This window comes from Pseudorasbora parva, chromosome 23 (genome assembly GCF_024679245.1).
Source record: "Pseudorasbora parva isolate DD20220531a chromosome 23, ASM2467924v1, whole genome shotgun sequence".
Taxonomy (NCBI): Eukaryota; Metazoa; Chordata; class Actinopteri; order Cypriniformes; family Gobionidae; genus Pseudorasbora; species Pseudorasbora parva.
This window is the reverse complement of record NC_090194.1, coordinates 31,934,746-31,961,434: the sequence shown is the minus strand read 5'-3', so window position 1 is coordinate 31,961,434 and position 26,689 is coordinate 31,934,746. Positions and strand designations below refer to the sequence as shown.

At 38.3% G+C, this 26,689-nt stretch overlaps 1 protein-coding gene across 4 annotated transcripts in view; it reads left to right on the top strand.

Moving 5' to 3' along the window:
* mef2ca (myocyte enhancer factor 2ca) overlaps positions 1–26,365 on the top strand; it is a 54,629-nt gene extending 28,264 nt beyond the window's left edge. For 2 of the 4 annotated variants that reach the window (XM_067434051.1, XM_067434050.1), the window contains 9 exons: positions 2,340–2,543; positions 15,572–15,712; positions 15,862–16,048; positions 18,333–18,380; positions 21,622–21,794; positions 21,952–21,975; positions 22,324–22,453; positions 23,768–23,891; positions 25,101–26,365. In XM_067434051.1, coding sequence (XP_067290152.1) covers positions 2,340–2,543; positions 15,572–15,712; positions 15,862–16,048; positions 18,333–18,380; positions 21,622–21,794; positions 21,952–21,975; positions 22,324–22,453; positions 23,768–23,891; positions 25,101–25,467 — 1,398 coding nt within the window. In that variant the 3' untranslated portion in view covers positions 25,468–26,365. Of the gene's footprint in view, positions 1–2,339; positions 2,544–15,571; positions 15,713–15,861; positions 16,049–18,332; positions 18,381–21,621; positions 21,795–21,951; positions 21,976–22,323; positions 22,454–23,767; positions 23,896–25,100 lie in introns of those variants that run through there. The other 2 variants (XM_067434052.1, XM_067434053.1) reach the window with 2 other exon arrangements.
* Positions 26,366–26,689: the final 324 nt, after the last annotated feature.

The window sequence follows — 26,689 nt, the reverse complement described above, 5'->3', positions numbered from 1 at the left end:
CATCTCATCACAGATGGAGAGTTTGTTCTGTGAGGGTTTAAATGGTGTCTTTGGGAAATTGTCCTTTCCAAATGGAATGTGTGCAACGCTGCCGGCGTGCCTAGGTGATGCTGGGTCATCATTAGCCAAAGCAATCCTATGAACCCTGCCACCCAGGGGCTGTCAATTTGTGAAGCGTGCTGGGCAGAATTTCACCTTGAACTCCCCAGTCTAAATTTAGCATGGCACGTAGAGCTCTGATAGCTCTCTAACCAGAGGACCCTGTCATACAATTTGGTTTAGGATGGATGGGACCCTGCACACTCAAGCAATAAGTTTCATTTTGATGGGGCCTTTTACGCAAGTCATGCAAATGCTAATGAAATGAATTGCAAATGCATTTGAAGTGCAAGTCAATGAAGTTCATATTTTATTTAGGACTGTCGATTTAACACGTTCATTTAATGAATAAGTTATGGGGGAAAATAAGGTGTTAAAATTATTAACGCACCCACCCCGCACCAGACATACGTAGCTCATTTTACATTTCATAAAGTTCTTTAGAGACGAACATGATGCAGGACGGCAGCTCACTGCGTGATGGAGGCTATAGAATACAGTTAGACATCAAGGCAAAAATGGCTCTTTTTTCGACACATTTATATCATGAAAAGCCATATCACACAAGTAATGAGTGCAAAATCACACAAGTGTTATTTTTGTCCTGAATAGCATTGATTTTTTTGTATATTGATATATATATATATTTATTTTATACATCAGCTCAATAAATAAAAGTTAATATTTAGACAAAATATTGCCTGCAACGAAAATATTACCTATAAACCCAGAGTAGAACAGTTATGCATCTCTGAGCAACACACAACGGTGTTTAATTTCTGAATGAATCCCTATTTTCACCCATTATGAGTGAACCAGTGATTCAATGGCCCATTCATACAGAGAGCTATTTACTTAAAGGGATAGTTCACTTTAAAATGAAAATTCTGTCATCCTTTACTCACCCTGAAGTTGTTTCTAACCTGTGTATGAATTTCTTTCTTCAGCTGAAAACAAGGGAAGATATTTTGAAGAATGTCAGTAACAAATCAGTTATCTGGAACAATTGACTTACATAGTAGGAAAATAAAAATACTATGGAAGTCAATGGTTCCAGTTAACTGTTTGGTTACTGACACTCTTCAAAATATCTTCCCTTGTTTTCAGCTGAAGAAAGAAATTCATACACAGGTTAGAAACAACTTCAGGGTGAGTAAATGATGACAGAATTTTCATTTTAAAGTGAACTATCCCTTTAAAGGGTACCTTACCCTCATGTTGCTCGACACCCGTAAGACCTCCGTTCATCTTCAGAACACAAATGAAGATATTTTTGTTGAAATCCGATGGCTCAAGAAAGGCCTTCATTGTCATTTCCTCTCTCAAGAAGACCCATAAAAGGCACTAAAGACGGCGTTACAAAGCCCATCTGATTCATAACGGTTCGAAACAAATTGACAGCCGTTGAGTGTTTATCAGCTGTATGCTCTTTATTGCTGTACATTGTGGGATAGAGTGAGTGCACTCAATAACGACTAATATGGTTTCGGACGCCACTATAAATGGCTGTGCCCTCAAATAATGCCCTATTTGAGGGTATAGGTGCGATATTTAGATTCATCAAATGACTTAATCATTTAGACATTTACCACCTACTGGCATTTTCAGTTTCTTATGTATAGTTCGCCCAAACATTTTAATTCTGTCATCATTTACTCACCCTCATGGCCATTGAAGCTTAAACGTTTAGAATAAATAATATGTTGAATCAAAAAAAAAAAATCAATTCTAAAGCCACCTTTTTAATGTATATTTGATGCGTTTCGTTATTTAACACAATAATGACTTTAAATGATCTTTTAAGGGTAATTTCTCAGCCAAATTTGACGTGTGATTAATTAGTCGCCATTCATTTTTAATCAAATGAATTTTGCAATTCATTTGATTAAAAATTAATCTAGTTTAATCGCTTGACTGTCCTATTTTTATTGTATCAGTTGGCACAACATCAGTTGTGGGTACTAGGTGTTTCAAAGTTATGTGCAATGCTTGGACAGAATTGCTGATTGCTTGCTGGAAAGATCTGAGGAAATCTTATTGCTGAAGCTAGTTAAGAAGTCTTCAGATGCTGGTGACCATCTCTGTTGGTTTTTTCAGCAAGGTTGACATCAAACCGTCTATCAAGGATGTAAACCATTGTGCTCTCATTGCCAAACTAGTGATATGTTTTGTCTATGTCACTGAACAAGAGGTACCAAATCTATCCCAGTGTAACCTCTCCTTGTTCTTTTGTTTATCAGGTTACATTTACAAAGAGGAAGTTTGGACTAATGAAGAAGGCCTACGAGCTGAGCGTTCTTTGTGACTGTGAGATCGCCCTCATCATCTTCAACAGCACTAATAAACTGTTCCAGTACGCCAGCACCGACATGGACAAAGTTCTGCTTAAATACACTGAGTACAATGAGCCCCATGAGAGTCGGACGAATTCGGACATCGTGGAGGTGAGTTCGCCTTTTAGAGATCCCAATCCAAGTGTTAATTCAGAGGATCATCAGGCCACAATGAAAGTTTGCTCTGTTTTTGACCGGCTGTTCTTTTCAATAGAGTGAGCAAGTTATAGGATGACACCTGGCCCGTGTTTGGTGGTGATTTGTTAGGGAACATGTTGTAATAGTCCTTGCAAAAGATGTTTGGCACATGCCGTCGCAGCCTGTGAGGACGGATCAGGCTGAGCTAAAGGACAGGGACGAGGACTTTACCGTACCTCACCAGGACCTTGTTATGCAACAGGTTTAGGAGGACACGGCAGGTGCCCCTGTCCGAGCCAGGTGCTCTGTGCAGAGACTTAAGGTCTTGCTTGCTCATCACCACCACCTTTTGTGACATGTGAGCTCCTGAAAAGGTCACGGGGCAAACGTGAGATTTTCCTTGTCTGCCAATATAAGACTTCAGCTCTCAGCTCTTCCAAACCACCTGTCAAGCCTGACTTTGGGAAGAGAGAACTTGAAGGTTCCCACCCCACATGCATGAAAGGCCATGGCGCTCCCAGTGGGAGCAGTGGGAAAAATATTTCCCCTGGAAAAGTCCCTTTTCCAGTAAAAACACCCGATTGATTTGTGTAGAGCCCTGGTGGTGCCACACAAACAAACTCTTCTCTTACTAACTAAGAAAAACACGCTGTGAGGATGAGGAATAACTGTGTAGATGCTGAAAGGGGCGTTTATAAGAGCTCAGTTGCGGTGAAGGATCTCTTTATCTCTGTGCGTTCGAGCGTGAGCCGGTTATTGTTTCACAACTCACTTCACTTGCACATAACAAGCTGCAAATTCAAACTCTATTATTATACTTTGACTGTTCAGTCTAGTGTAACACCGTTCGACAGGCCATTTGCAACGTTGACACATGCATTACAAGCAAAGCCCTGGGGTTAGACTTAGCTGGGATTCTGCTGGTTTTTTATGAGGCTGAGAGGGAAAACAGCATGGCTTGCCTCATGAGAGGAGAAACATCACGTCTCCACGAGGCAAATCTCATGGACACCCTGCCAAGCCAGTAAGGAGGCTGGATAATCCCATTTCCTCGATTAGTGTAATCTGAAAATGCTCCTTTTAATCCTAAAAACTGACAGCGTGCACTATAACCCCATGTCGTCTCCCCGAAACGCATGTTTTCCAGACCCCACACCTTAGATTTCCTCTCTGCTGAGAACTGTCAATGAGACCGTTGGCGCGAGGAAGGGAAATGTTAATTATTTCCAAAGGTCGTGCTGTTAATGACTACACGGCCAGCTAATGAGATCGAGCAAAGCTCTGCGCGTATGGTAGTTGACCTCTTGTGTTTGGTCTTGTGCTTTAAGGCATTGCAGGTGACAACCTTCCCCTCCTCCGATTTCACCCACACAAGCCTCTGAGAAAACATGCCTCCAGTGCTTGGCACATCGATATGATTTTAAATGTAACGAAGAAAACATAGTCAACCTACTTTTATAAGCTGGCTCCGTTTCAGGTACATTTGCCTCAAACGTTTTTCTACTCTCCTAATTTAGATAATTTTTCTGCATGTAGTTGCATGCCAAAGCATTCTTAAGCAATACGCATGCTCGCTTCACTCACTGCTTTCCATGTGAAAAGGTTTCCATGTCTAAAGTCATTGCTGCGCAATCTAGTGTGCAATTTGTTATGTCTTTGGTTAAATTATGATTAGAAGTGTTTTGCTGTAATTGTTTGGTTCTTAGTCTAGTGTATTCAGAGTTGTTGGTGGCATGCACACATGACAGCTCTTGCTCTTCAGCTGAACCTTGATGACGATTGACAGATTAAATCCGTGAATCAGATTTGGTGGGCTTATACTGCTCTGTGTTAACACTGTCACATTGCAGTCACAACATCAAGAGGATGCCAGGAACTACAGCTTACTGCCATTACAGACAATTTCTGACCAGCGAACAATATGTGTATATTGTATTTTATCCTTTGGCTAGCGTTACATTATATGATCACGGTTTTGTTCATGCAGATGCATCTGGTCAGGCCAATCTCATCGTGTATAGAGTCGGTGTGTGGGTTTAATTTAAAGACGGCAAAGTTATGGAGGTTCCGCGTGATACTTGTAAATAAAGAAGCTGGCGAACTGCGTTCTTTCGAATCGACTCTGGAAGACTTGTAGTTGAGCTTTTCTTTGACAAAAGAACAAAGAACGGCCCTGAAATCATTCTTAAGAAGGGAAGATGTGTTCAGAGTTTTTCTGACCAGATACAGCGAAAGTTTAATTATCAACTAGCTCTGTTTCACGTTGCTCTGGTTGGTTGTAGCGCTATCCTATCGCGTGCAGAGGGAGTTTGAAAGACAACCGTTTATCCCGCCCCTCGGATTGAGCCCTGTCAATGGTGAGTTTCCAGAACAAATATCTTGATGTGGGGCTTGTCAGGTTAAAAACTGCTTCAAATGACAGAAAACATTGTTGGAAAAAAAATTTCAGTGTTATTTGACTGATTAGTTTGTCCCGTGTCCCATTACGTTACACGCAGAGGACGGGTCTATGACCTATACTGGGACCAACCACCTGGGGGCGATAGAGACACTTTGTCTTCACTTTTCAAGACTTGTGCTGCACGCTTGGTCCTCACATACACTTGACGCATATAAAGATGCATGCCAGTATCGAGTTTTCTTTGGCGTTTAAACAAAAAATAACACATAATTATGGTAAAATGGCTGTTTTGTAGAGTATCCTCATAAGTGCAGTCTTAAATGGGTTAAAAATGTCTTAAATTAACTTGAGTTGTGAGAAAATGAGATATCAATATCAATATACAGAAATTGAATAAAGTTAAAGTCTGCACTGCATAAATAATACATTAAATATAGATTAATCCTATTTAAAGCTACGAAATTCTGTTACATTTGTTCTTTGATTAACATTAAAGACATACATCACAGCAACTGGTTTATTAGGCTGCTGTCACTTTAAGATCTACCGCTGCCGAACATGACATGGATCAGACACGCTGTCACGCGTATCTCATTTATTGTAATGGGTTTATGTGAAGATTGTTTTAAGTTCACTTAAATTAAAAGGTTTTTGTGTCACTGTCCTAAAAAGATGGCATTACAACAAATATTTAAAATAAACTATCTTTTAGTTGTTTCTACATTAATTTGAAGAGTAACTGTGAAAATATTACAATATAAAAATATTAAAAAGGCAATGTTTTTAATCATGATTAACAGTGATGCCAGTAACATGTTACTCTAATCTGACTACTTTTTTCCAGCAACAAGTAATCTAACGCGTTACTATTTCAAACCAGTAATCAGATTAAAGTAATTTATCCAAGTCACTGTGCGTTACTATTTTAGTAATTTTCCTTAGTACAAAATAAAAAAATATATTTTTGCTTTTTTCTTGCATCTTGGGGAGAGTATTTTTTCAGGAAATATTTTTTCATTTCAACTTAAAATGTCATTTTAATGATACATTGTTGATGTTACTGTTAAAAATGTACTTCCAATAAAGTGAGTGTTGACAAAAACGGTTGTCATTTCTATGTTGAGACGGCGGGGGGGGGGGGGGGGGGGGGGGGTTGTCGGGAACTGCTGAATGTAACTAATAAAGTAACATGTAATCTTACTTAGTTACTTTTAAATTAAAGTAGTCTGTAAAGTAACTAAATTACTTTTTAAAGGATTAATCAGTAATCAGATTACTTTTTCAAAGCAACACTGGTGTTTAAAGGTCCCGTTCTTCGTGTGTTTTCGAAGCTTTGATTATGTTTACAGTGTGCAATATAACATGAGTTCATGTTTCGCGTGTAAAAAAACACAGTATTTTTCACATAATTTACTTATCTGTACAGCGCTGTTTCCTCTGTCCTAAAAACGGCCTGATGATTTCCTTGTTCTATGAAGTCCCTCCTTCAGAAATACGTAACGAGTTCTGATTGGGCCAGCACTTCCCGTGTTGTGATTGGACAGCAGCTTAGTGCACTTTGCCCGGAAAGGTCCCGCCTCTTACCATAATGGGGAGATGCACACGCTCAATGTGCGCTCTTCTCCACGTGGGAGAGCAACAAGACAACGCCCCCTTTTTGCGTGTTCTTGTGGGCGGAGGGTTAGTCAACAAACGATTCTAGTGACGTCATTACATCCCTGCACTTCCTGCTGTAGTCCAAACCGGCCGTTCGCTGTAGGCTTTTAAAGGGAACTTCTGTTAAATAAAATATCTTGCTTGAACATTGAACTTTATAATTTTACAGCTATTATTTATGCTCTAACAGCAATATTTCACACTAACTAAAGTTTGAAAGATGGAATCGCATAGAACGGGACCTTTAAAGGCGGGGAGTGCTATCTGGAAACCGTTGTTGATATTTCAAATCACCAAAACAAACACGCCCACCCCCAAAGAGTCTCTATTTTGATAGCTCCGCCCCACACATACGTAACCCAGGCAACAACTATGGCAGAATCTGTGTGTAACTAATCCAGGTTGAATATTCAATGAAAAAGTCACCCCTTCCATCACAAAAATACAAACTCGATAGTACACAAGCACGACAACTAACGAACATATTACAATTATGACAAGATTACAGTTATAGCGATCACAAAAACACAAACCGTTCTCATGACAACTTGATAGTACATAAGCTAGTCCAGCTAACGATATATTACAATTATGACCGGATTAGGGTTTTATAGATCATGAAAAGAGGAAACAAACATATATTAGGAGTATATTATCCTACTTGTCGGACACATTGTGAGCTGATGCTTAAACCAGACAGTGAGGAGATTAAGATGCTCCATACGGTGTGGAAATGAACGGGTCTTTATCATCGCTGAAGTGAGCCACAATACGATCGCAAATGAACAAACAAGCGAACATGACACACGAGCATATTCAAGCAAAAGCCAGCATATGTTAGTTCTCGGCTAATGTCCGTCATGTGTGACTTGTGTGTTTTGAATAATGACGTGCACTGAGCCTCTCTTCTCACCATCAATAGTAGACACGCCCCTTACCTGCTGATTGGCTACAAGTTTGTTAATCCACTCGGCCCGAGTCCTTTTTCTAAAACGTTTTTTTGAAATAACACTTACCCCACCTTTAATTACAGAAAAAAGGTGTGATAAGATCGTTTGACCATTTTTATACCTGATATCGTGTTATTTTCCTCTAAAAAGAAATCAGTGCCACACTCAGTTCATCCCTTCAGGAATTTCACCAAAAGAGAGACGTCTTTGTTTTGCATTCCTTCACCCCTCCTTTTCCACAAACGGGTTAACATGAGTATACTGCTTCACTTAGTAACAGCGTGTTGTATTTTGCGCTTTTGGCCTGAGACTCGTGGTTATTTATAAGATGTAGGACTTTCACATTCTTTACCCCGCTGCCCCTTTTCCGTTCTCTGTCCTGGGCAGAAAGCAGCTAAAGTTCTCATAGCGTTGAAAATAAGGAGCAGACGCCCAACTTGTGTGCCAGACCTCCTCCCCATTCCAACTCTTTGTGTTTTCATGTGGTCCTTCCCCATTAAATGCCTGAAAACCGGTAGTTTCCTAAAAATAGAAAGCAGCACAGCTAAAAATAGCTCCGGCCCGGCAGTCGTGCCAAGGAAAATGGAGAAGAATAGGCTTGGATAGAGAGAGAGAGAGAGAGAGAGAGAGAGAGAGAGAGAGAGAGAGAGAGAGAGAGAGAGAGAGAGAGAGAGAGAGAGAGAGAGAGAGAGAGAGAGAGAGGACAACCATGCTCGTCCAAGCCCCCCACCCCCCAACTCGATTTTCTCTGAGAGAAACTGACCACAGACGGCTGCGGACTTCAATAAAGCTTAAATCAAACTTGTTAGGGTGGCATTTTCACACTTTTAAGAGAGGAGACGTAGAGTTGGTTTGATTACGTGACTCCTCGTGGCATGCTCCTCTACACTTCCCAGACTGTTTCTGTCAGCTCATATCTGCCATCTGTTCAGCTATGTAAACTTGAAAACACGGTGTGAAATTCGAGCGTGCAGTGAACTCAGCCCACATTTGGGTCATTGTTCTGATCCGCTCATGCTTAGAGTTTGAAACGCAGTATTTACAGCTCTGTTTTCTTCATCCCCGATTGAACGACATCAGAGGGCGGTTTTACATTCCACGATTAATCTGAACCTTGTTGCGTGAGTCAGGTTTTCCAAGAGCCAACGGCCCAGCCAGTGCAGCACAAAACAGTTGGCTTTTTTTTTTTTTTTTACCAGGACTCTATTCTTTCGGGGAGTGCTAATTGCTAGCCGGCAACAATAATCTTTTATTTCCATATTTGCTGCCCTTGATAAGGAGTTTGAAAAGACAAAAGCTGTTAATTGACAGAGAGAGAGGAATGCTTTATTTCTCTTTGGTGTTGCAACCAATTGTAGATGCTGTGGCAAGTCAGGTCGGGCCTTTATTGTGGCATGCTGCATGTCAAATACAGTTCAGTCTGGTGACTGTGAATGATTGGGGCCCACAAGAGCCCATTATTGGGCTACAGTAAAGGGCTTTGTGTGATCAGTCATAATTTATCATGAATAACCATATTGTCCTCTATAGATGCGGCAATGGCAAAAGCCTGCTGAGTGGTCACATGACAACAAATGTAAAGTGATAACATGCTCGTGCGTGATTATTTACAAAAAGTTTTGACTTTTTTCCAATTCATAAATGTGTCCCGGTTATCCCAGGAACGATCCTGGTGAGGAAATTCCAATTCATAAATGTATCCCGGTTATCCCAGGAACGATCCTGGTGAGGAAACCTTGCTTCGCGTCGGAAGGTGTCGTTTCCGAAGCCACCCAGAGAGCTTTGAACGTTCACTTTTTTTCGAGCCCAACTCGGTTTCGGGACACTCTTTCGCTTCCTTGCGGTCGGATTGGATATCCATTGGGCCGGTTACTGTCGTAATTATGCTCTCGAGTGCGTTTAATACCAAACACACGGCGCTCAACTCGTGGCAGTAAAAGAGAGGGCCTTTGATTCGTTATTATAGGGTACTGAGAGCATCAAAGGAGGTAAATTACCCAGAAGTCCCCAGTGTGGCATTTTCCAAACGTTGCCCAGCTGCTGTGGTCAGAGCAGCTGGTGGAAAGAGTCCTGGTGGAGGGCCAGACAGTGCCACGCATTGGCCATGCGACCTGCCGCAGGAACGGGGGCGTCCCTGCTGGCTCACCCGTACGTCTCTAATAGTATTCCTCCTCTTTTACGGTCGGAATCAGTACGGTTTTCGTTTTTTTCCACCCTGATCCATCTGCTTTTGATAAACCAAGCTTGATCTACCAGTGTTTAGGCAACAGAAGTAGACTCTTATTTGGGTCCTTTCTGTGACTTTCGAACTGATAATTTGCATTTCCTTCCACTTCAACATGTCTGTTACAATAACTGCTGCTGCACTTGTCTGTGCTTAGTGTTGCGCTGCTAGTTTGTGACTCACCGCGCAAATCAACAACTTTCCACACAGGCAAACATGACACACACACACACATGCACATCTGAAGAGGTGGAATAAGTTCTTAGTCGAACATCCCTACTGACACACGAGACAATACGACGACATTTCCTTGAACCAGGCTGCCTTTTTGTGGTCACATGCTCTCAGTTTGATCACTTTTTTCTGGGCGTCTTGGATGTGGTCTGTGTTCATGCAGACTGGCAAAATGCACTGCCACCTTGGTGTGTGTGTGTTCCTTAAAGGGAAGACAAGTCACACATGAGATCTCTTCAATGTTTTGATTGTTTCTCCGAGACAGCAACGTGGCTAGAGAATTTTCTGCTTCTCATGTCGTTCAGCTCTCTTACAGTATTTTAACAAATCTCATTTGTTCCTATTTTTATTTCTCCTCAAGAATCTGATGCTTAAATGAGACCTGACAACTGAGGAAATTCTTGCGCTATGTAAAAACAACTTATGAGCAATACACTCTTACTGTGTCACGAATCATCTCATTTGTCTCTAACGTGATTTTTATTTCTCCTAAGGCAGTTTAGGAGAAAAATCAGATTCTTAAATGAGACATAAGAGCTCTATTAAGAAAGAATATCCTACAGAATGAGAGATACACTCTTACTGTGTAAAGAATCATTTCATTTGTTATTTTCTCTTTAGGCATGAGGAGAAACATCTGAGATGAAGTTGATGCTTGCCCTTCATCAATCCCTCGCATTCCTGTAACAAATTCTTCCCTCGCCGGGTCAAAATGACCCAAAGCCCTAAAATTCAGCTTTTTTGTTGTTGTCCAGAAAGCTTATATCATTTAATTCGTAGACTTTTTTTCCTAATTTTTATTGCAATTTTTGGAGAATTTTTTATCTTTAAATTACTAGATTTGATCAAAAAATAATATTGTTTAAGCACATTCTTTGAACTTAAATTCAAAATAACTCCAATACATTTAATAATCCGCTCAAATCAGCTCAACAAATCTCACATTTTGGTCAATTTGGTCTCTGCAGACCTCTTGTGAAAAAAAAAAAAAAAAGATTTCATGACTCCTGCTAAAATCAGTTCTCCAGTTCAACTCTTCAGTATGGATTCAGATACACATGTAGACATTATTAAATCATTTTTAGTTTTAATTTTTAGTTTTTCTATGTGTACTGAAACACTCATTCATTCCTAAGGAGGTCAAATTGAGCCGCGAGAGAAGGATTTGTTACTTTTTGTTTAGTACAACCAAGTAAACTATTCTAATCTAGTCAATTTTTGTGTGATCCATCTGCTTTTGATAAACCAAGCTTGATCTACAAATTGTTGTGGCTTCACAAACGCGTCTGTAACAAGTGGTTATTTCAGTCAAAGTTGCTCTTCTCTCATCTTGAATCAGTCGGCCCACCTAAACAAGGCATTTTCGCCCACAGGACTGCCACATAATGGATGTTTTTCCCTTTTCACACCATTCTTTGTAAACCCTAGAAATGGTTGTGCATGAAAATCCCAGTAACTGAGCAGATTGTGAAATACTCAGACCGACCCGTCTGGCACCAATAACCATGCCACTCTCAAAATTGATTAAGGGTGCTTTCACACTTGGTTCGATTGCGTGGACCATACCCGATTTCGATTGCTCTCCCCCTGCCCCCGCTGGACTATGTTCATATTATATTTTTTGGGTCTGGACTGGGGTTCGTTTGCGTCATCAAAGCATCAGCTGTTTACCCGGTTGCTTAGTAACGAGTGAGTGTGAAGGCGCCACATTCACAGGGTTGCTCCCTTCACATTTATATTTTTGTTTTTGAACTGAATATAATTTTCCTCTGGGTTGGTGTGTGCACCATTTGACTCCCATTTTCTCAGACTTTGCCCTTGTTTAAAATGTCTCCTGACAGTGAATTGTAATGAGCCTGGTTTGAGGTGAGTGGAGACCACCCATGTGGACCTCAGAAGAAGGTGCAAGGTGACGTGACGCATCAGTCAGTCAGTCGGTCCGTCAGCTGCTGGCCGGCAAACTGGTCAGCTGTCTCCACACACTACCACCTGCTACTGCATGTACAACATCATTTCTCCGCTGAAGGTTACCGGCTAGCACGCTATGTAGGACGCCATGTCTACATGCGGACGGACTGGGGCTGTCTTTGCCGTGTGGGAGAGGGATGCCGCGCTGGTTTAATTAGGAGCAAGTCTCCATAGAGTGGAGAAGACATGGAGCAGAAGGAGGCGCTGATGGCTGTGTCTCTCCTCTCCTTTCTGCCCCTCATGACAGCACACTTCAACGTTAGCTGGATTCATTTTACTTCAAGCAAAGTAATCAACAAACTTTTATAAAGGCAGAAGACATCCATCTGGTGTTGTACTGTAAAACGTGCTCAGAGGTTGCACACATTTAAAAAAAAAAGTACAGCCAGAAATTTTGTAATGCAACAAATGTGTATTTAAATTCACATACAGACTCATTTTGAGTCTCAGAATCAATCAACTGTCAGACGTTTTTTTCCTTACGGTTCCTTTGGAGAAATTAAAATTAGACTTTTTTATGGCAATGCTGACGCTAATTGTGTCATGAATCTCACTCGACGCAATTTACATTGAGTTGAATTACTCACTTGGGTCTAAGAATGAACTTAGTCTCAGAAGTTAAAATATGCATAAATGTGTCAAAATCCTTGGCATACAGTAAGAATATAGAGCTATAAAATGAATCTGGATCGCGTATGAATTTGGTATTGGGAGAAATTGATAAAAAAATATATACATTTATATCGAGATCCGACTTAACACAAGGTATTATTCTAAGGGGAAAATCCGATTTAAAGGGATAGGGAGTTCAGGAAATTCTGTCGTCATTTATTCGCCCTCATCTCGTTCCAAACTCGACTGACTTTCTTAAATTCTGCTAAGTAAAAAAAAAGATATTTTGTCTATATATTGTCAGGGTTATTATCATTATCAATTTGTTATTTGAAATAAAATTGAAATAATGTAAAATATGAATATTAGAAGAAAAACCTTAACAAAAATGGGAAATGTTGCCTTGGCAGCTAACAAAAACTAATATAAAAAATAAATATAAAAAACGAATAAAAATGTCAAAAACGCATAACGAAATTTCAAATTAAACATCTAAAAATAAAAGTGAATTCAAAATATTAATAGCAACTGTATGTTAATAATATTAAAATAACTCTGAAAGTCAATGGGGACTGATGCTGTTTGGTTCTCACTCTTCTTTTGTGACATTAGGGTGAGTACATTTTCTTTTGTTGGGTGAACATCTATTTTAAGCGAACATCTTCGCTTGTTCTCCATTTATTGACACTGGAGAAATAGAGACATTAAAGTTCTGTCACGCTCTCGTCGTTGTCCTGTCTGTGGCGTGTAATGAACTCAACAGGAATGCTCGGCTGAACACGACCCTCCCCCTGTTGGTCTGGAGCGGTTCGTGCCGGTCTGAATGTTTAGTCTGCTGATGTCAGGCTTTGGGATCCAGCCGTGCTGCTAAAAGCACCGAGCTGGGTCGGACTGTGAGCGGGAGGTGTCAGCGACCCACAGACGGCTGGTGTAGGGTTGCTGGGATGCTGCTGCTGCTGCTGGGTGGTACTAGGGCAAAAAATAGCCTTCTACGGCCATCCCCGGGGTTTGAGGCCGTGATTGGCTGCAGCCCCGGACCCTCCCCTTCCCCTTGAGCTGAGGAGATTTGTTGGACAGGTGCAAAGGCCCTGACAGGTGGAGATGTCTTGAATGAGTGGAATTGCTGTGGTCCAGCGACGTGGCGAAGCGCTGAGACCCAGCAGAAAGATAAGCCAAGCCGCATAGCTCCGTGTCACTTTAGATCAGCTTTTCCCTTACATTTAACTCCCCAAAACACAGACGAAACACTCTGGAGATGTCTTATTCTGACATGGGAAACATTTAATCCTGAAATCAAACATTCAGCTTCTAGTATGAATAATAATAATAATAGAGTTGGTTTGCGTAATAATCACCGTTAATGACCTCAAAGTGATTACTGTGCAGTTTTATTCCATTTTAAGTCAAAGTTTGCTCAAGCTAGACTCTCAGAGGCTTCAGATGAAAGGATTAGAGTCTTCAGAGGAATCAAAGGCTCATGTTTCACAAGCAGGAAAAGCTCCATTTGTTTTCAAATGTAGCCCTCGTGTGGTCAAACAGGAAAATGCTCCATATTCATAAAGTGATATTCGGGGTTGAAGCTTATTTAACAGCAGCTATGGAATGTCTTATTGTAGTTTATATATAGTTATAGTTATGTATTAAATCTCTTAGGCCTACAGGACTACATTTACTTAATCAAAAATACTGAAAAAAACCTGTTATAATGTAAAATATCATTGCAATTTACAATAATGTATTTCAATTTTAATATACTTTCAAATAGTATTGATTTCTGTGATCAAAGCTGAATTCAGCATCATTACTCCAGTCTTGAGTGTCACATGATCCTTTAGAAATCATTCTAATATGATGATTTATTATGAATTTTGGAAACGGTTGTGCTTCTTAATATTTTTATAACCTGTTTTTTCAGTTTTTTAAAAATAACGGCATTTATTAAGTAGAAATATTTTGTAATAATATACACTACTGTTCAAAAGTTTGGGGTCAGTAATATTTGTTCTTTCTTTTTTTGAAAGAAATTAATTCTTTCATTCAGAAAGTATGTGTTAAATTGATAAAAGTGATAAAGCAAAGATTTATATTGTTAGAAAATATTTATATTTTGAATAAATGCCGTTTTTTAAACTTTTTATTCATCAAAGAATCCTGAAAAACGTATCGCAGGTTCTAGAAAGAAAAATTAAGCAGCACTGTTTTCAACATTGATTATAAATCAGCATATTAAAATGATTTCTGAATGATCATGTGACAATGGAATAATGGCTGATAATGGCAATGTGTGGTACAGCGCCTAAACAAAATCTCATGGGAACTTCAATTTTTGTGATATCAACTTCAAATTTGGAACACAAATTGATTTGACATATAGCTTTGATGTGATAGTAATTTTAGAGTACAAATTATTTTGTAACATATATATTTTATATTAAATATCTAGTATAGTATATTTGATTTACAGTAAATTTAAACTTCCATAACTTTTTTTATACTTTAATTTTTTGAAGTGATTTCACTTGACTCTTCTTTAAAATGTGACTTTCTTTAGAATGTGAAACTCATGTCTATATTCCCAAGCATTCTTGAATTGCAACCATTTCAGTTTGGATAGTGAATTTTCATCTATATTTTTAAAAAGGGGGTGACAGTTAACAGGTTAAAGTATATTAAAAGGGAAAACCACTATTTTAAAATTGTAATAATATTTCACAATATTACAGTCTTTTTCTGTATTTTTGATCAAATAAATGCAGGCTTGATGAGCATAAGAGACCTCTATTAAAAACATTAAAAATAGTAATTTTCCTTTTGACCTGTGCTATATATATATATATATATATATTAGTTTTATAAAAAAAAAATCTGTGCTAGTGGACAATATGCTTAATAAAAAGTAATAAAAAAAATTAAATATAGTAATAATAACTGTAGCATTTTGGTGCATTTGTTTCAGACTCTGAGGAAGAAGGGTCTAAACGGCTGTGACAGTCCTGATATTGATGCTGAAGATTCAGGCCACAGTCCAGAATCTGAGGACAAATATCGCAAAATCAACGAGGACATTGACCTGATGATCAGCAGGCAGAGACTGTGTGTAAGTGCTGGAAACTGCTGTTCGACCAATTTGGAATCTCAAAATTGTATCAATTTAATCAACCTGGCTGATAATTTCCCAATTTTTCATCTTTGTGAATGTACCATTTTTTGCAAGATTGAATGATTTCCATGCATTTTGTTTCATAGGCCATCCCCCAGTCGAATTACGACATGTCCGTCTCAATCCCTGTGAGCAACCACAACAGCCTGATCTACAGCCACCCCGGAGCATCTCTGGGCAACCCCAACCTGCTGCCGCTGGCCCACCCCTCCCTCCAGAGGAACAGCATGTCCCCTGGAGTGACCCACCGGCCCCCGAGTGCAGGCAACACAGGTACTGACCCTGTTCCGGGCTCTCCACTTTCCCAGGGACTCCGGACCGGAGTAGTTTCATATAGCGTCCATTTACACACTTCACTAACATCATTAGAGAGGACCTCATTCTGCTGAGGACCACCAACAGCTCCACTGAGGCTGTGAAAACACACCTCACATGTATTCAAACACCGCATACAGATCATTACATACGCTCAAATATTTCTTTCAGCCATACTCAGCTGTGCCGGGCCAGGCCTGTAATATAAACACTGTGTACTCAGCAGAACTCCTGAGGTTGTCCCAGAGCCGAAAAAAAAGTGTCCGTCTCGATGGGAGCTTTGGCTGCTTTGTAAAGGAACTCCCGCTTTTCAACGGGCAAATAAAGATGACCATATTTTCCCTTTTACTCCCGTTCTGCCTTTTGAAAAGTCTGCGTTTGTGGTCTTGGTTTCATCGAGAGGAAGTTTGGTCAGTTTAGGATTTATCATAACACATTATCTGTACTCCGAGCACATGTGTATGGGTGTTTCTTCAACTGTCGCAGGGATTGATTATTATAAAAACATACAGATTTTAGACTTTATTTTTGTCTCCATCTTTTACATGAAAGAAAATGTTTTGTTTTACCAGACATAGACTGTCAATCTGAAAATCCATCAAAAACATTTTTTTATTGAATTAATGAAAATTTGTTGTTATATTTATATTTAATTTTTTTTCTTTATTTTTTATGTTCATTTATATATATATTTTAATACATATTAGTGCTGTCAAATAGATGAATCATGATTAATCACATCTATATATTTATCGCATACATACACACACACACACACACACACACACGTTACTCACAATTAATCAATTTTACAGCACTAATATATATATATAATGTAGTTTTAAATATATTTTATTTTTGACTTTAAAATAAGTAAACTACAAAACTATTAAAATGTAACTAAAATATTATTTAATTAGTTAAATTATTTTAAACATATGTAACTATAATATGTAACTGTAACTAGTAGAAAAGTTAAACAAAATATATTATTTAATAAAATATTTATAGTGATTTTTCTACAAATATATAATTTTTTACCAAAAAAAAGTAAAATAAAAAAAAATGTTATATATGCATATATATGTTATATATATATATGCATTATGCATGTGTGTTTATAACCACAAATATAACAAACAAATAAATAAATATAAATATAACAAACATTTTTCGTTATATTTTAATTCAATAATGGATTGTTATGGATTTTCATATTGACAGTCTGGGTATGTTAAAACAAATACTTTTATGTAAAAAATGGAGACATGGTAACATTCATTCATTCGTTTGTGTGTGTGTGTGTGTGTGTGTGTGTGTGTGTGTGTGTGTGTGTGTGTGTGTGTGTGTGTGTGTGTATAAAATGTATGTGTGAATGTGTGTCCATTAGCAATTTTTTTTTTTTTTTGCTCAACCTGTCTGTAAAACGTAACATTTATTTTACATGAATTTAATGCTGCAATGAAACAGGAGTATAACTATTATGCTTTAGATGAAATTATATTAGGAGAGACATTTTATTCCCCAAATGTTTAAAATAATCATTTCCACCAAAGACTGATTTGATATGTGGTGGGAATGACAGAATTCTCCTGTGATGCATGTGTGTGTGTGTCATTGGATACTGTTAGTAGAGGAGTGTGACAGTGTGAAAAAGTCTTAAAGGAGTTTCATTTCTGAAGGTCCAGCGAGCCAAAAGAAACATCCAGATATGTGCGTTTAGAATGTATAGAAAGAAAAAGAGGAAGCAATGGGAAGAAAAATGAACAAAGTGGTAGAAAAAGACAGTCTGTGGTGACATACGTGTGGGAAGTGTAATCCTTCTGTGGGCTTGTTATTATTGTCTAAAAGATCTATTTTGTGCTCTGGTCAGAGCCCTTCTGACCACAGCGTCTGTCCTGTCATTATCCTTGGCCCTCCTGGAACAATTTGCTTCGTATTACAGGAGCAAAACTAAATATGAGTCTTGGCATGGACCACGACGTCTGAAACCGCGCAGACTTTTCAAAGGTTTTTCTTGGACGGTGACATCTTCTCCATAGGGCCGAACAGGGGTTTGTGGGTTCGGATAGACTTACAGACGGGGTTTTTTTCTTTTTGGTGCTGGCTTTCATGCATGCATCTTAGTGAACGCTCGAATGTCGAACGGCCCGTCTGGCCGCAGGAAGGAGGCGGCAGTCAGGCGTGGCGTATATGTTTGGAGTGTCAGTCTCGTTTAATGTCTCCTCTGTCCTATCCTCAGGTGGCCTTATGGGTCCAGACCTCAGCGGCGGAGTGGGCACCAGCGCTGGTAAGAGTGATGTACAGTATATTTACCATACGTGTATGTTTGCTGTCTCAATAGACAGACGGAGCCACTTGGTTTGATTCAAAGCTTCCTTGTGCTTGGCTAGTTCCTCCCCGGATATTTTCCCAGCGCGCCGCACCGCTGTAGGATGTTGCGGCCAGGCGTCTTAAATAGTATATTTAAAGAAGCGTTTCATAAAAAACATCCTATGGTGAATTCTAATATGATGAAGCCGTCAACACCTCCGCTAGGAAGCATAACTTGATATATTCATAGAATGTCAAGATCTGAGGCTGCGATTCCACCACAAAAGGTCTAAAAAGGCTAAATTATGTACCGTCTGGAGTTTCAAAGTCTGTGAACGCAGTTCATTCATCAAGAAGATTATAAGGCGCTAACATTTGAGTCAATGCATGCATTAAATAGTGTTAGCGAAGCTCAAAGAAAACGGACTTTGCACATTGTCACGGGATAGCGGGTTTAAACTCACTGGCTGTCAACACCATCACTGCTTCGGTGCAGAAGACTCAAACAGACCATAATGACATGCGAATGTTGAAAACGTGTCTGACAGAAGGACATGATGTCTAAATTGTCTTTTTAAGAGACTTTTTATTTTTCCTCCAAATGTAGGTCTTTAGGAGAAAATAGCAAACCATCTGAGAAAATGGTCAAAAGTAAACTTATGTAAAGATGGCTAGTGCTCCACGTTTGACAACATTTGCCATTCTTTCTTCCATATATTTAATGTTAACCCCCCCCCCCCCCAAAAAAAACATTTTTTTCTTCTTTTTTCCCCATAGTTCTGTGGTGTTACTGTGACAGATGGCAACAATTTAGTGACAGCGTCTTCAAAAAGACCACAGAACTAATATTGTAGCTGACTTCTCAGAGCGCATGTGGAAACATAAAATATCTATGAAAAGACTTTTTTTAATATTTTAGACAGATTTATCAAAAACTGTGACAGCTGTCAAGTTCGAGTCATTTTAAGGTTCGACTGCCAGATTTTTTCTGACCTCTTCAAACAAGAAGTAGTTCTTAAGTTCTTTCTGACTATTTTTAAATGTTATTTTTCTTTTTTTCCAAATAGTGAAAAGTTGGATATGAAAAGTATAATCCACAGCTAGCTGTGCATTAAACCATTTTAATGCACAACGCTGAGACAAAGAACCACCCGTCGCAAAGCGTTAAAGCTGTCGTTGATGTTTGCAGCGCTAGATTTGACTGGAAGAGTTAAAATGATGGTTATTTTCATCAGCTACACATCGTTAGCTCTAGCATTCTGCCTGCATTGAATCGGACACAGAGGTTACATTTATTTGATTTGATTGAATTGTAACATTTATTTGAGTGAATAAGCCTATCGAGAGAGAGAGAGAGAGAGAGAGAGAGAGAGAGAGAGAGAGAGAGAGAGAGAGAGAGAGAGAGAGAGAATGTGTGTGTGTCTCTCTCTACTTGCAGTGAAGCTGTGTGAGTTGAATTACTTCAAAAACAGTGATGTTAAAAACTCCTTGCTAAGTTATATAATGCAGCGATTCTGTTGCGAAGCTAGTTTATTAATCAAATTTGCGGGCCAGACAACAACTCTCTCCTGAATGCTCCTAAATGTTTCTGTTTGCACATCTTGATCGGCGATCTCTGTGTGTGAGGTGACAAGTGTGTGTGTATGTCCTGGTAAACCCTACATTATCGGGACAAAATGTACCCACAAAGGTGGGAATATCCTAAATCCTTTTTTGGTCCCCATGAGGAAAATAGCTTATAAATCATATTAAAGGTGCACTATGTAGTATTTTTGCTGTTTAAAAATGTATTATTATTATTAAAATATCCAAAAACCACCAGGCCAAAATGTAATCATTAAATAATAAATAGTAATTTAGGCAAATTCTACCAAATCTTTCAACTTCAATTCCAAATAACTCACAATTTGCATAACCCTTTTAATGCAGCTCAAAATATCTTTCATTGGGTGTCTGTGAGGACGACCTCTTGTGGAAAAAGCTGTTCCGCTAGGTCCTAAAGTCAGTTCTTTCAGTACACATTCAGATACACATGTAGACATTATCAAATATTTTTTAGGTAATTTTAGCATGTTTTGGTTTTTCTGTATAGCACGCCATTCATTCCTAAGGGGGTCAAATATACTTGCAAGGGAAGAATTTGTTACTTTTTTAAATTTCAACCACAAAACTCCTCAAATCCAGTCCATTTTTTGTGCATTCATGGGTGAAGTGTGACAAAAGTTCTAGGGTCTTGGGCCACAGAGATGAAAAAAAGAAAAAAAAAGAAAATGAGGGAAGGTTGAGGGATTAAAGCAGCATATTAATATAGATTAGAACAGTGATTAAACTTACTTGGAACTATTTTAATGCACATCTTCCAACCAATCAGATTCGAGTATTCAGACAGACCGTGGTAGGCCTATTGCATATCGATGCTGGCAAATGGCCATCGCATGAAAACATAACAGAGATACATATATACATAAAATGACATTTTCAGTAATATATATCATTAGTGTACACATGGTTTCTCAGACTCATATGCCCATAAACAAGAAACAATAGCATAATCAGGATTTTTTTAAAAGATATATTTTATTAGATTTAAAGATACATACATCTACGGAAGCTTGTTTCTGCCATGGAATAAAACATGTAAAAGATAATTGCTTTTTTCCCCCGAATGGCCACATATAAACTTGCAAATTCTGACATATTTTCTAAGAATCGTGAGATATAAATTCGCAATTGTGAGTTATAAAGTACAATTCTGAGAAAACAAGCTTACATAAAAATCATAGAAATAGAATCTTCAAAAATACAATTATTAAAAAGAAAAAACATTTATATTTTATAATTATTGTAGTAAAAGATTATTATTTTTTATAAATAAATAATCCAGAAACTGTGTAAACAATGCAAAGTGTTTTAGCCGTTATTACTATAATTATTGTTGCTGTTATTATTATTATAAAATAAATGTATTATAAATTATTTCGATCAAATATGCTTTGAAATTTACCTTTATGTGGTTAAATGATCACTATGCAGTCATAATTTCTTGACATTTAAAGCTTTATGTAATTGTTTTTTAATTATCATTGTATACTTGATGAAAAAAGAATCAATGTTTTTATATTACTTCTGTATAGTATTTGTGAAATTGCTCTAGCATGTTTAGCAGTGTTTGCTGTGGTATTGTGTAGACTGACGTGTCTTCTTTGACTGTCCTATAGGAAACGGGTACGGAAACCACCGCAACTCCCCTGGTCTGCTGGTCTCTCCGGGGAGCATGAGTAAGAACATGCAGGCCAAGTCTCCTCCGTCCATGAGCATGAGCATGAGCAACCGCAAGCCCGACCTGCGCGTCCTGATCCCCCCCGGCTCAAAGAACACCATGCCCTCCATCGTAAGTTCATCGCCACACACCAAAATATCATCACTGGCCGTCGAGTTCACTTGGGTTAAGATTTAAAACCAGTTCAGACCATTAAATCGATGCCATAAAGAATTTCTTCATTTTCACTAGAACTAATTAGAACTGTATTCTTTTAACTGCTCACCAGTCGGAGGATGTTGACATGTTGCTGGTAAGTAACATCATTGCACACTTGCCGTGAATCAGCACAGAAAACAGACAAACATACAAATAAATGAGAAAAGAAAAAAGTTGTGTGTCAAATGCACACTGACACAAAACAGTCTCATTCCTCTGTTGCCAAGGGGACTGCTTTATTGGTTCCCATAGCAACAGTGAAACTCCAGCAGTGATGGCTGGATGTTAGATGATTGCAGGGTGGAGGGTAATCACCCGTTATTGGTCACATGATCTATTAGGCAGTTTAGACGGAGCAGATATGTCACCACCTACACATTTACTGTTCGTTTCAATTGAATTCTGTTGCTGTTGTTTTAAATATCATATTTCTTTCCCACAGAACCAGAGAATAAACAACTCACAGTCTGCGCAGTCCCTGAGCACACCAGTGGTGTCTGTAGCCACGCCCACTCTGCCAGGCCAGGGGATGGGCGGCTACCCATCAGCCCTCTCTACCTCATACGGTACAGGTGTGTGCTGAAAACAATCTAATGCAATTTAATATAATAATAAAATACAATACAATATCTGGTTCATGTTAACTTTGCAATTCGACCTTTCACTTTGTTTTCCTAGGAATCAGGTATATATATATATATATATATATATATATATATATATATATATATATATATATATATATACATACATACACACACATTTTATGTTTATATATATTTTATATATATATCAGATTACAATTAAAAAGTTTGTAATATAGTCAAATATTACAATTTAAATAACTTTTGTTATCATTTATTCGAAATAAAAATCTTTTGCAACATTATAATCATCACTTTTGATTAATTTAATTCATTCTTGCTGAATAAAATGAATATTTTTGAATGATAGTGTATATTTAAAGGGTTAATTCAACCAAAAATGAAAATGATCCCATGTTTTACTCACCCTCGAGTCATCCTAGGTGTATATGACATTCTTCTTTCTGAAGTTATATTAAAAAGGTCCGGGCTCTTCCAAGCTTTTAATGGCAGTGACTGTTAGGTCATTTTTGAAGTCCATAAAAATGCATCTGTCCGTAATAAAACTGCTCCACACAGCTCCGGGGGTTAATAATGGCATCAGAAAAAAAAACGTGTAAAGCCTCTAGCAGTTAAAAATGCTTACACTACCTCTGACGACATTGCACACAACATATAGTGTAAGCGGTTTGAACTGTGAGAGGCGTTACACTAAACTCTGTAAGTTTAATACGGAAGGTGATTTGCTGGAAGTTAGATAATTTACTCTATATAGTTTTAAATATGGATATTTTTCTTACAAAAATGCATTGCTTCGCTTCAGAAGGCCTTCATTAACCCACCGGAGCCGTGTGGAGCAGTTATATGATGGATAGGTGCACTTTTATGGACTTCAAAAATGACCCAACAGTCACTGCCATTATAAAGGTTGGAGGAGCCCAGACATTTTTAATACAAAAGAGATTTGAAAGAAGAATGTCATATAGCACCTAGGAGGACGAGGGTGAGTAAATCATGAGCTAAATTTTATTTTTGGGTGAACTATCCCTTTGAATTATTTTGAATTGCATTCCTTATGTATGTTTTTATTTGTTTTGTTTTTTTACAACACTGTCAAACATTATCTTTTTTTTCATAATACAGTTACAGTATTAATGTTAGCACATTAATGGTTTACTGAGTGAAGAGTCTTATTTACACCAGCAGGTGGCGTCATTGACTCAATGTTCTTCAGTTGCTGTTGCTGAATCCAGGAGGTTTATATGCAGTGTGTTGAACAGAGATCTTTCTCTCCTCTTCTAGAATATTCTCTCAGCAGTGGAGACCTGTCCTCTCTGTCCGGTTTTAACAGCTCGGCTTCTCTTCATCTGGGTTCGATGACCGGCTGGCCGCAAAACATGCAGCATTCTGGTCTAGGACATCTAGGGTGAGCATCTTCAGCCTGACCTGTGCACCCAAAACACACTGAAGATCTGCTGTAATACACACTGTAACGGAAGACTAATCACTGTGGGCATGTGCAGTGTGTCAGATCATAATCTAAGGGGTAGAAATACAGTGGGATCCAAAAATGTGGGATTTTTTTCTTCCAACTAAATTAAACATTTTAAATTACAAATGTGACGCTAGTAATATAATATAATATAATAATGTTGTTTATATTATATTATAATACTTTATGTATTATATCATTTTATATATATATATATATATATATATATATATATTATAGAGAGAGAGAGAGAGAGAGAGAGAGAGAGAGAGAGAACATATAAAGTTTGAGGTCTGTAAGATTTTTTTATATTTTTGTAAAGAAGTCTCTTATTCTCACCAAATCTGCATGTATTATTTGATTTATGAATACAGATGAATACAGTAATATTGTAAAATATACTAAAAATGTATAATAACTTTTCTTAGCATTTATTTGAAATTTTAATATTATACAAAAAATATAGTTTTTTTTTTCACCTAAATAATTTTGCTGGGAATCTGGGATTTTATATTTATTAATATACAAAATGTTAATTAAAAATGTTGAACTTATAATATAATAGTCCATTTTTGTGTTTTTATACTTTTCGATTTCAACTTTACTAAGAATTGGGTATTTTATTTTAATTGGAATGCAAAATTTTAAATAGAAAATGTCAAAATGCATTAAAATATAATAATTATATTCAACAAAATGCCAAATTTTCAATTAAAACTATAATATAATACAATAATATACATAAATACATTCTCAGATGTATTTAACATTTTCACTTACATTGTTTTGCTGTATATTTGTCTAAGCTGTATAATATTTATATTATAATATTTGTATATAATATAAAATAAAATAAAATAATATAATATATAATATAATATAATATAATATAATATAATATAATATAATAAAAAGTAACTAGGGGAATTTTGGACTCCACTTTACAATTTTAAAAAGTTTAAGGTTAAACATGGGTCTTAGAAAAGTGATAGTCTTCATTAATCTTTTAAAAATTGTGGGAAATCATCATTTTTGCCGTTGATATTGTCACACAGTCACAACTTGTATTGCGACCACATCTATTTAACTGCAGTGACTAGTGTCTCTCCTCAGCCTATAACTGTCTCTCCTCTCTGCCCACAGGAACTGCACCAGCACACAGTTATGTCAGAGCTCCTCCCTCTCGCTGCCGTCCAATCACAGCCTGCACATCAAGTCGGAACCCGTCTCTCCTCCCCGGGACCGGGCGGGAGGAACCCCGGGCGGCTACGCTCAGCCTCTGCCCCCCCCTCCGCCCCAGCCGGCGTCCCAGCAGGGTCAGCTGCGGCAGGACGCGGGACGCTCCCCGGTCGACAGCCTGAGCAGCTGCGGCAGCTCGTACGAGGGCAGCGACCGCGAGGAGCACCGCGCCGACTTCCACTCGCCCATGGGACTGCTCAGACCCTCTCAGGACGAGCGGCAGAGCCCGTCCGTCAAGCGCATGCGTCTGTCCGAGGGCTGGGCCTCGTGATCGTCCCGCCCGCGCTGGCTTTTCTATGTGGAGATTTCACTTTAGTATTATTATATTTGTTTCTGCGGAGTGTGAGTGCTACATCAAGTATTAAAATTGATATATATATAAGATAATCAGGGGAGGGAGGGTGGGCGTGTTTGTGATTTGGGGTTGGGGGCAAGGGACATGCATCGCTTGTGCCACGTGTGGGGAAAACGACAAAAAAAAATATACATGCGATTTTACATACGTGTGTATGTATGTATACAAGCATACAGGATTCAAAAGAGAAGTCTGGTACTCTTGTTTGGTAAAGCTACTTTTTAGTTTCAGTAATATATTATGCATAATTAAACTATTAAAGGAGGCATTGACGTGTCTCAGGGCTTGTACAAGTAATATTCCCGTACAGACCGGGGCCTTTACGCTCACGTCGATGCGCACTAACTTGCAGTTGTATGTTATCACAGACGTTGTTGTGTTGCAGGTTCAACGTATTTATGTAAATAGAGAACGATGAGGCTTTCGGGGAAACGAGCCTGCCCGGATTTGCAGGTTTATTTGCGATTAGCGGAGTGAGGGAGAAAGCCATCACGCACCATTTTAAGACTACACGGGCCCGGGGCTGAGGATTCGGAACGGAATCGGGAAGTGTTCCAAACACACACATTCTCTTGTAAATGTTGTTGATATTTCCGAGCTGTGTTAACAACGTTAAAGTTCTCTGGGCCATGTATTGCCTGTCCCCGGTGGAAGAGATGTACAATACATTTTGCTTATATTTTCATAAAAATGCAGAGCATTTGTTGCTACCTGTTGACCACATGAGTCAGAATGTGATTTCAAGCTTTGCCGATGTTGAACAGAGAGGTAAAGCTGTGTGAGCTCCAAAAATAAAGCCATATAAACAATTTCACTTTCTTTGGCTTGCTTGTTTCTTTAATTCATCAGGAGACAGCATACGGATTGCTGGCTTTTGATCAGTATGAACAGACCATTTGTCCAATCTTTCTTCAGAGACGGATGTTTTTACTCATCATGTTACGGCCCTTTGGTGAAAGATACCATCCAGAATTCGCATATTTTTGCAGATTGTATATATAAAATTCTTAAAATGTCTGTTGCATTACTCTTCAAAACACTGGTGCACGATGTTTTACAGACACGTTTCTCTCATGTAATAAAAAAAAGTTTCTGCCTTCATTTTTTAAGTACTATTAACTTGGATGTTTAAGTCATT